The 10,961-nt window shown below is 41.8% G+C and overlaps 1 protein-coding gene across 2 annotated transcripts; it reads right to left on the reverse strand.

Moving 5' to 3' along the window:
• Window positions 1-738: 738 nt before the first annotated feature.
• LOC129767947 (zinc finger protein ZFP2-like) lies at window positions 739-3,114 on the reverse strand. Of its 2 annotated transcripts, XM_055769258.1 has the most exons (4): window positions 3,041-3,107; window positions 2,746-2,929; window positions 2,342-2,690; window positions 739-2,277 (listed from the first exon to the last, which is right to left on the reverse strand). In XM_055769258.1, exons 3-4 carry the CDS (start codon window positions 2,612-2,614, stop codon window positions 754-756), a joined length of 1,797 nt encoding a protein of 598 aa, XP_055625233.1. In that variant the 5' UTR covers window positions 2,615-2,690; window positions 2,746-2,929; window positions 3,041-3,107; the 3' UTR covers window positions 739-753. The 2 variants fall into 2 exon arrangements, with proteins under 2 accessions (XP_055625233.1, XP_055625232.1); XM_055769257.1 differs by having other exon boundaries at window positions 2,746-3,114.
• Window positions 3,115-10,961: the final 7,847 nt, after the last annotated feature.

Here is a 10,961-nt window from a genome sequence, read left to right on the forward strand (position 1 = left end):
CTATGTGCGATATCTGGTTTCAATTATATGGACTTGAAATTTTTTCAGTCCATTCGTTACTAGCCTTGAAGAGGTCAATTTTGAAAACTAAGCGACACACTCAGCAATTTGGGAAACATCGTTACCGTCTGGTCACTAACTGGATGACTGATGAATCGCGAATGCTGTGAGATCGCAAATAACTCATTTGTACTCAACAAATTGAAAACGGGTGAAGCTTAAATTGCAATATTTTTTCAATCAATATTGTACCCTGTTTTCTGATTTGCCAACATTACTGAAAGACGTATTCCAACGTCAAATAAAAATAGGCAATGGTTTCTAGGGGTTTCGTATTGTCACACAACACAAAAGTAAGCCAGATGATGTCCAACGACATTTGTTTTTCGTTTTCTGCCTCGTTTCGCGACTGGTTTCTCAGAGGGTTCCTCAACTTCTTCGATAGCTTTCTCGCCCGGGGCATATTCATCATTATTTTTTTCCTAATCCGTATTATTGATATCTTTATCATCTTATATCGTTTCGGCTCTATCCGATCTACCGTTAACTATATCTGTGTTTATCTCCAATCTTTCAAAATTTCCTGTTTTTTTTCAAATCCACCTTAAGCTCTTAAAGTAAAAGCTGGTTGAGTATAGCTTTCGTTCCTTCCAAATATTTTCAGATACAGTATCCCACAACCGAGCTGTATTGTTTAAACAAAAAAAATCTCAATAGTAGAAATAGTATAGTATTTATTCGATTATTTTCACTCTAAACTTGTTTGCACACACTTTTTCGGTGCTTGCACAGCGTGCTGTTATCGGCGAACCGCTTCCCACACTTGTGACATTCGTACGGTTTCTCACCGGTGTGAGTTCTTCGATGAGTGTGCAGTTGATTGGATTGCGCAAAGCGTTTTCCACAGAATTCACACTCGTGCCTTTTAATGCCCAGATGAAGCAGCTCGTGACGCTTCAGGTTGGCAATGTGTGTGAAGGATTTCGAGCAGGTCTTGCACGTGAAGCCCCGAACGCCGTCGTGAATGGCTTCGTGCATTTTGAGCGCTTGTAGCGTGCTGAACGCTTTGTCACAGTACTCGCACTGGAAATTCTTCTCGTGATTACGCACGTGAGATTCGAAAGCATGCTTCTCTACGAAACGTTGCTCACAGACGTGACACTGGAAATATTCGACGTCTTCACTTTCGTGCAAACGCTCGATATGATCCACCAGCAGAGAATGTCGCTTGAAGGACACAAAACAAAACCGGCAATAGTTATGCGATCGGGGGGTCGATAATCCCGAATTCGATTGCGAAGGAGCTGCTCCGTGATGGCGTATTTTGTGCTTTCTTAGCAACGTGGTTGACGTGAAGCGCATATCACACCCATTACAACCATAGGGCGTTTCTCCCGAGTGCAACCGAAGATGATCTTTATACATGGGGGACTGTCGGAAAGCTTTACCACATATGTCACATTTGTAGGGCTTCTCTGAAGTGTGAATGAGGTGGTGTCGTTCCAAATTATTTTTATTGGCGAAAAGTCGCCCGCAAGACTTACATTCATGACGCTTTATGCCAGCGTGGGCATCTTCATGTTCTCTCAGGAATGACATCGATAAACACTGTTTACCGCAATGTTGACACGTATATTTCCCCTTGCGCTTTGTTGGGTTATGGAACGTTGAGACCGGATGGTCAATGTTGTGTTTCTGTTTCTCGTGTCGTCGCTTTCCGAGCCCATCGGTAAACCGTAGCTCGCAGTGGTCACATTTGACTGGCCTTTCGATCGGGTCATGTTTTGCCAGATGCCTGTTGTATTTGGTCAGATTCGGAAACGATTCATCACATGCTTCGCAGTGCAGAATATGATCAACATGAGCTACGATGTGAGAGAACAATTCCTCTGCGGTATCGAATAATTTTACACACATGTAGCATTTACGCTCTGTCAATCCTTTTATCAGTATCCTTTCTTTCGGAACATGGAGCGATCTTCCTCGCGGTCTACCAACTGGTCGCCTAATTTTAGGTTCACCGACTTTTGTTTTTCGTTTTCTGCCTCGTTTCGCGATTGGTTTTTCAGAGGGTTCCTCGACTTCTTCGACAGCTTTCTCGCTCAGGGCATATTCATTATCATTGTCCTCTTCCGTATCATTGATATCGTTATCCTCGTCTATCGTTTCGGCTCCATCCGATCCACCGTTAACTATTTCTGTGTTTATTTCCAATCTTTCACTAGCTCTCTCAACTTCAGTCTCCTTTTCCTGTTCTGTCAAATCCACCTTAAGCTCCTAAAATAAAAGTATCATAAAATAATGATATCGCTAAAGATGAACATATATTTTCATCAAATACATTCTCTTCCTTTTTCGGGGTTATCGTCGCTCTAAGATAAGGTCTAGTTGCTTTCTTGTAGCGCAAGCGATTTTCCTCATTAATAAAGATTTCCATCCGTCGCCAACACTTGGATCGCTCGACAAAATGTTTTCGAATGGTTGCAACTACATCCAGCTTAACAAGACATTCTTCGCATATTTTTACCGGATAATCGCCCGAAGCGAACTGAGTGTTGAATGTATTCTTCAGTAACTCCTCAACCGAAACATCACCAATCGTCTGACCAATCATGTGGGGAACAGTTCGTTCGATGAAATCAAACCGCAAGCACAGTCGACAGCTCGACAAGTGAACTACGCGGTTCGAGCTGGAAACAATTCCTCGCATGATAAGAGTTGAATACTGGAAACAGACCAACATACCTTTGGTTGTGAAAAATAACCGGTTCACTGTACTCGTCAACCTCTTCGAAATGCTGCTGACAAATCTCCGCTTCCAGTGGATTAGTGTCCTCTGGAAGCGAAATGCCGGAACCGATCGCGATTGCCTGTCGCCAGCGTTCGTACAGAAAGTGACTTCGAGGGAAAGGCAGAGAGAAACTTTGCGCTTCCGGATCACAGAAGGGAACGACACAAGGCATAATAACGTTACTATTTTGTTTAGCTTGAATAACGAAACATCCGTAAAACTATAGTTTAATAAAGAACACAATCATACATGATGTTTGCCTTTATCGGGAGTTTCGGTTTCTATTGACAAATACCGCTGTTTATTTGTTGTGATGCATGAGTTTGACTTTCCTGACCAGTACTAAAACAAAATTTAGGAAATTAAAAAGGTGGGAATCTTCATCGTGCGATTTATAAGAATGGTATTCAGTTCAGATTATATTCAATTCTATGGAATGCAACATTTTCCAGGAGAATGAAATTACAAAAAATAGTGAGTTTTTTTTTAAATGCATGAGTTTTTGACGGAGAACTATGTCTTTCAGGAAGGGTGCCAAATCAGAAAACAAGTCACGTTTTTGTGAAATAAAGTTCGAGTTAATAACTATTATATTTTCACAGCGAACAAATTCTGATACTTTGCACACCAATGGAATTTGAATTTTTTTGAGGTTCGTTTGATATAATATACAATACAATTCACTAATGCCTAAACAGTTTAAATTAATGAAAACTGGAAGCATTCTCATTTTCCCATACATTTGTTCTGCTGATTAGTTTAAATAAGCCATCCGCGATTTGAAGTCACACAAAACCATCAAACATTTTTTGTGTGGACACCGATTGGACTACATCGTTGCTGGACGAGCTGGACGACGAGGGATCGAGTGCCTTTCTCAAGGCAATGAGGGTGGAGGTGTAGTGCAGGAGTAGAGTAAAGTTTTTCCAAGGGCCTTTCTCAAGGCTAAAGACGAATGAACTGAAAAGTTTAAATCTCTATAATCAAATACCTAACATAACCTGAAGTCACACCACTCTCGTTTGGTGGTCATCGAAGCAACATGGTTGCCGTAGAGCGTCGAGCGGGAGAGGATTGTTTTCTTGCCGGGCGAAGGAGGAGTATGGGATAGAGTTTCTTTCTACGAGGGCTAAGGGCGGTTTTTCTTCTCATGGTTAGAGGCGGAAACCAAAAATAGAATAGAATGAAAACACAAATGCGAGTGAGCTAGCATAACGCAACGAGCGTATACCATTCATGCCTAATGCTGATTTCACACACATACACACATAGCTCGATACAACGAGAGGAAGCCCTCTGTATCGAGGTGTGCTACGACAAAGAAGAGCAGCATACGAGAATTTTTTGTGCTAATGCGGATATGGAAGAGTATTCAGAATTTTGGAACATAGTTGTACACTGCATTTATTTAGATAAACGTATATTTCATGAAAGTATGATTTAAAATTCCAGCAGGGTAACCTTCCCAGCAAACATTAAATCGCATAACAAGCGTATATATAACATCATATGCCCTAAATTTTGGTTGGCATATAATGCGCCTAACTGGCATATGCATGCAAAAGTGGAGGTCATATACATACATGACAAATGCTTACCGAATTAGTTTGGATGAATATGCAACTTTGACCGACTATAATCTATTCCTGCAAACAAATCAAAATCCAAATTGTTTTGTTTTGGTGATTCATTCAACATTCCATTTTCATCTGTTTATTGGTTATGAGTTTCACTCATATTTGTTTAGATCCGTTTAGCTTCTCTCCAACGTTGCGATGTTTTGTGAGTAATTGACAATAAGAGCCACTTTTTTTTAATTTTAATTATTTCATTCTTCCGTATGTGTTCAGACATTGCTGTTATGAAATGAAACTTGTCAATATTAAAGCATTTCATTGACATTTCAATATGATGTAATATGTTCTTTATTAGGATCTAATATGATTTACTGTTTCATGATTTTCTTCAGCATGCAACAGGATCTACTGCAGTACTGAATCGATTTAAATTATACGTATCGGAATTAAAAGACGTCTTGATAGAGTGAATAACGATAGTGGAATGAAAAATTTATTTGCTCATTATCATGGCATACTTATATATCAGGATTACTGCGATCCCAACACTCCTCCTTAATCCTCGATGCCTATTTGTTGCTTCATCCATTTTAGGTTCGGGTGCGCTAGCGGTTTGGTAAAACCATCTGCTGCTTGTTGCTTGGTGTTTACATACTTCAAATTGATCAAGCCATTGTCTAACAAATCGTGCACGAAGTGATATCGGATATCTACATGCTTTGTTCGTGGATTATACGACCCGTTCTTGGCAACGCAGATCGCAGATTGATTATCACAAAAGACGTCTATCACTCGCTTACCGAAAATCTGCTCCAGCATACCATGCCACCATAACGCTTCTTGAATGGTTCGAGACACCGCCATGTATTCGGCTTCACAAGACGACAATGCAACCGTCGGTTGACGCTTCACATTCCAGGAAATTGCACCGCCTTGTAAAGTATAAACGTAGCCCGTGGTAGATTTTCGCGTATCAACGTCTCCTCCCCAATCTGCATCTGTGTAGCCAACTATATCCGTGTTTCCGTCTTTCGTATAGCAGAAACGATTACCAGCTGTTCCTCGCAGATATCGAAAAATTCGTTTAACCGCCTCCCAGTGCTTGCGTCCGGGATTGCTGCTATACTGGCTTACGATGTTAACGGCATAACTGATGTCAGGTCTCGTAACTTGAGACACATACATTAAACTTCCTACTGCTTCTTTGTAGGGTACATTTTTCATCTCGTCTTCTTCTTCATTCGTTTTTGGACGCATTGACTTGTCCAACCTCAAACTTGGTTCGAACGGCGTAGTCACGGCATGGCATTTAGCCATATGAAACTTCTCTAGAATTTCTTCAATGTAATTTTCTTGGTCTAGTGATAGTTTGCCTTTAACTCGATCTCTTCTTATACGCAATCCCAAGCAATGCCTCGCTTCACCAAGGTCTTTCATTTGAAATCGACTGCACAGAAACTTCTTCAGTATCCTTTTCAGCTTCTTGTCATTGGTGAACATGAGCAAGTCATCAACGTACACAGTCAAAAACAGTATTTTGTTGCCTTCGACCTTATAGTACAGACAAGCATCCATCTTTGAACGCTCCAGTCCAAATTCTTGAAGGGCCATGTCCAACTGTTGATTCCACACACGGCTCGATTGCTTCAAGCCATACAACGCTTTCTTGAGTTTGCATACCTTCGTTGAATTTACGTCGAATCCCTCAGGCTGGACCATATAAATCGTTTCATCGCCCAGTGAGCCTTGTAGAAAGGCGGATACAGCATCCATTTGGTCAATCTCCAAATCATGTTTCACAGCCATCGCCATTAGGTAGCGAATCGTTGAATCTTCTATCTCCTCATTCATAGCTGCGATCCATTGATCTCGGTCCGGTCGCTTCAGTACTTCAATGTAGGAAGTTGGATCATCCATCTTTAGAAAAACACTCGTATTGTTTCCACGGTTGCTGTTTATCTGTTGGGAAACGATTGGGCAAGTATGGGTTTTGTATGAAATGAAATCACTATACTTGCCTGGGGAACGGCGCTCCCGACCGCTCCGCCTCAACTCATGCCCTGGATTGGCTAGTTGTACTAATCGCGGTGGGAGCGCAATTGTGTTGTCCTCGTCGTCGTCGGCGTCTTCGAACTCCCTGTTTGAAGAACTGCTCTCAGATAACTCCACTTCTGAGAATTTGGGACATTATTCTTGACCTCTGACTCATCCAGAATGCGTTCTGGAACCTTTGCAGCTATTTCATCGATCCACTCAATCTCCACGAAGTCAACTGGGTCTTTCTGTGTTTCAAATATTCTGCATTCTTCATTTACAACGATGACATCACGACTTATGATGATATTGTCTCTCTCCGGGTCATACACCCGGAAACCCTTCGTGTCTTCAGCATAGCCCATGAAAACACACTTGATTGATTTTGCATCCAGTTTCCTACGTTTTTGCTTCGGTTGGTGTACCATCGTCGTTGCACCAAAAATCTTCAGGTGCCCCAAGTATGGTTTCTTGCCAGTCCATGATTCTTCGGGAGTAACTTCTCCGTTCAGCGCTCGTGTAGGACTGCGGTTGATAAGGTAAACCGCCGTGTTGACCGCCTGAGCCCAGAATCGTTTCGGTAGATTCGCATCGTTCAGCATGCTTCTCACTTTGTCCAATATGGTGCGGTTCATCCGCTCGGCAATCCCATTCTGTTCTGGAGTGTACGGACATGTCCTTTGGTGTCGCACCCCGTCACGCATCATGCTCTGTTTGAATCTCGAATTAACATACTCACGTCCATTGTCACTACGTAAAATTTTTAGCTTCTGGCCGGTTTGACGCTGCGCCATAGCCTTCAACTGCTCGTATGCTTCTAGTGCCTGGTCTTTTGTCTCCAGCGTGTAAATGAACACTTTTCTTGTCGCATCATCAATGAAACTCATAAAATATCTGCTTCCGCCAATCGAGGGAACCTCAAAGGGTCCGCACAGATCCGTGTGCACTAACTCCAGCTTATCCTTGGCTCGGTTCTCGCTACAAGGAAACGATTCTCTTGAGTGTTTACCTTGAATACATGCTATGCATTCCAAATCGTCAGTGTTCCTAAACTGGATTCCATCCGCCAGCTGTTGGAGTTTCTTCAAGCTTTGCTTGTTCAAGTGCCCTAAACGCTTGTGCCAGATCGTCATATCGGTGGCCGTATAAGCCTTGTTCTCTTCACGCCGGTTGACTCGATACAGTCCTCTTTCCGCAATTCCAGATGCGAAAATTTCTCCATCCTGCGCCAATACTTGGCATACTTCTTTCGTGAACAGCACATTGAATCCCTTTGCACAAATTCTGCTTACCGATAGCAAATTGGCCGCCAGTTCTGGGACCTCCAGCACATCCTCCACAGAAACGTCACCTTCAACGCAATCCAAGTTGATCGCTCCTTTCGCTTTTGAACGCATGCTTCCATTGTTCGCTGTTCCAATTTGAAAAGAAGTTTCTTGCTTGTTCTTGAAACTCGTTCCTACACGCGCCATGTGAGTGGTTGCTCCGGAGTCGAAGTACCATTCTTCCTGCTGTACATCACCAATAGCGAAAACTGCACACATCGCACGGCCCTTGCCACGCCTCGGCGGTACTTTCTTCTCCGGACAATTTGCGGCATAATGACCGGGTCTATTGCAGTTAAAACAACAATCGTCTTTGGCCTTAATCGATCCACCGCTCTTACAACGCCTCTGATGTTGTTCGCCACTGTAAAATGCTCCCTCATCACTGCTGTTTCTCGGTCCCTGCTTCGGCTTTACGTCCTGCAGAATCTTTGATTTGACTACATCGGCTGACAAAGCTTGACCGGATGCTTCCATGTCCATCACCATAGGAGCATAATACTTTGGCAGTCCCATTAACAGTAACGATGACAACCAATCGTCACTAACAACAAAATTCATCTCCGCCAGTTTATGGCTCGTCGAAACCATGGCATCCACGTACGCTTCGGTTGTTTGAAAATTTTTCCAAACGAATCGAAGTAAGCTGCTGCAATAAACCGATCCGCCGATAAATACCGTCATCTTGGAATGCCTTTTTTAGCTTGTCCCAAGCTTCCTTCGCATCCTTCGCATCCTTCGCTGCCAGCACCAAACTGTAGTTTGTCTTCTCCAAACTGAGACAGATGGTGGCCAATGCCCTGAGTTTCGTGTCATTGTCCACAACCTTGTCATCCTGCGGCTCCACCGCACTCCACGTACCTTCTCGGATGAGGGTCATTTTCATCGAGAACGCCCACGTGACGTAGTTTTCCCTTCCCTTTAGTTTCTCCACCGGCAGAGCTGCACTGCTTCCAACCGTCCGCACGACTCGGCGATCCAAAGCCACGCTGCTTGATCCCGATCCCGGAAAACTTTCAGTACTTGCATCGGTGCTCATCTTCAGTGAGAAAATCTTGAGTGGTTGGCTTCTGGTTATGTCCGTTCGTCTGGGCCATAACCTATCGGAATTAAAAGACGTCTTGATAGAGTGAATAACGATAGTGGAATGAAAAATTTATTTGCTCATTATCATGGCATACTTATATATCAGGATTACTGCGATCCCAACAATACGCTTATACGACATACTAACTGCATCAGCGTAATATACGCATATGATGCGGATTAAATATATTTTATGACAATGTACATCATAAAACTGATGTATATTACAATTTTTTGTGATCTTCGCGAATGGCATTAAAGTTTCTAGATGAATTTTTGCTGTCTTATTCTCTGCTGAATTATTAAGTATTCATACATATTCTGATCAAGATCGACTTTTACATTTTTTAATACAAACGAGGTCGACCTCTATATTTCAAAATAATGATTTTAGTTTATTTAATGTTTCGTCAGAAATGTAAGGGAAATATGTGAGAAATACGTGTTCGAAGTATTTGAATAATGCCAAGTAATAATTTTCATTTATATTTTAACAATTAAAAACTGTATCCGGGCCTGCCAATGTGATCGAGAGTAAAAAACTTCATGAATACGGATGAATTATTTTGACGTTCATTTTGCAAAAGGCAATGTTGCCTCTTTTGCTTCAGTCGATTGGGTTTGAATCTTGAACGGATTGTAAGATGAAATGTCGATCTCGATCGGATTGCGAAGTTTCTAAACCCAATTGGGAATATGGGTGATTAATTTGCATCATTTTTATCAGGCGTCATCCACAAATTACGTAACGCGAGAAGGGGAGGGGAGGGTAGTTCTAGGTTGCGTTACTTGCTGTGTGTGATAGGGATACGAATTGCACTACGTAAGGGAGGGGGAGGTGATCCAAAATCTGATTTTTCAGCGTTACGTAGTAACATGGTACTGATTTCGACATTAACGACATAACGACACGATGGGCTTCCACATCGTTTCGTTATTTTGATGTTCAGATCCAACACAATCTTGCAAATGTGAATTTAAACTTCTTCCTTCTGTATTTGTTTTGGATGAATGACTGAGAAAGCGCTTCTTTTTTTTATATTTGAGCAACTTGCCATAATGGGTGCTGGATGTGATTCGGCGGCTGAGTTTTTGGTCAAGACACTCACCTACCAACAGACTTGAAAGACTCATGCTTTCCATTTTTTTCGCTTTTTTCGGCATAGATATTTACCCAAATAGCAGAGTCTTTCGGCGAGGGTTTTCTTGTTCTTGGAACTTCAAAAACCGCCGAGCGTTTCGACTTGAACTGTGCTCGGGATGTTGAAGGTAATCGCCCGCGAATGCTTGAAAGCGTGACCAATGAAGGCACAGAGGAACTTCGGTATGACTACTGAATAGTTAACATCGTTTTTTATGTTTTTTTGTACGTGTTAGATAACTTGTTGGTGTAAAAGTAGAGTTGTCCCTTGTAACAAGAAAGGTGTTATACCCTCTAGTAGTACCCCCAAACTCCCAAACTCGATGTTTACAAAAAATATCCAATTAGAGGCGAAAATATCCAATTATTTGTGTCGCTTTACAGGTCTGTCCAATTAGCTAGATGTCGAATTAGACGCCGGCATAATAAGCCCAAGAGAATATTTAACGCCACGTTGGTAATTTGATAAAAAAATGCAGTCACACAAACACATCTTTTTTGATAGAGCAGTTTAAGTAGAACTAAACAAATCCAAAAATTATTGAATAAACTTTACCACCACACCTTGGATCTAGATAAATGTTTTCTAATTAATGTGCGATTCACATAGAACGTTACGGAAAAGAACGTCCACGTTCCGTCACCGTCTCCACCAATTCACACATGCAGTTTACGCTTGCAGCAGCACCGTCACGTCAAATGTCAAACAAATGATTTATTCAATGTTATACATAGAGTCGCCACCTGCAACAGTATTATTTTTCGAATCAGCATACCTAAAATTAGTTCTAAATTTGGAAAAAATTAAATGAAAATCATTAAACCCCGTAGTCCCAACACTTATTCAACAATCATAAAAATATGTACACTATTTTACTCAGCTAGTCGCGAATGATTTTTACTCCGAAATTTAGAACTAAGAGGTATGTTGGAATGAAAAATACAACCAAAATCAAAACAAAAGCCGAGACACAAAGCTCAGACAAAAACCCAACGAACCGTCCCTC

Source organism: Toxorhynchites rutilus, chromosome 2, assembly GCF_029784135.1.
Source record: "Toxorhynchites rutilus septentrionalis strain SRP chromosome 2, ASM2978413v1, whole genome shotgun sequence".
Classification (NCBI taxonomy): domain Eukaryota; kingdom Metazoa; phylum Arthropoda; class Insecta; order Diptera; family Culicidae; genus Toxorhynchites; species Toxorhynchites rutilus.

Bases quoted from the DNA above. Each gene is read 5' to 3' on its own strand.
- LOC129767947 (XM_055769257.1), bottom strand. From the start codon at position 2,963: ATGCCTTGTGTCGTTCCCTTCTGTGATCCGGAAGCGCAAAGTTTCTCT. The intron at 2,691-2,745 runs GTATGTTGGTCT...AATTGTTTCCAG, and splicing joins GTTATTTTTCACAACCAAAG to CTCGAACCGCGTAGTTCACT. The intron at 2,278-2,341 runs GTATTTGATGAA...CTTTTATTTTAG, and splicing joins CCCCGAAAAAGGAAGAGAAT to GAGCTTAAGGTGGATTTGAC.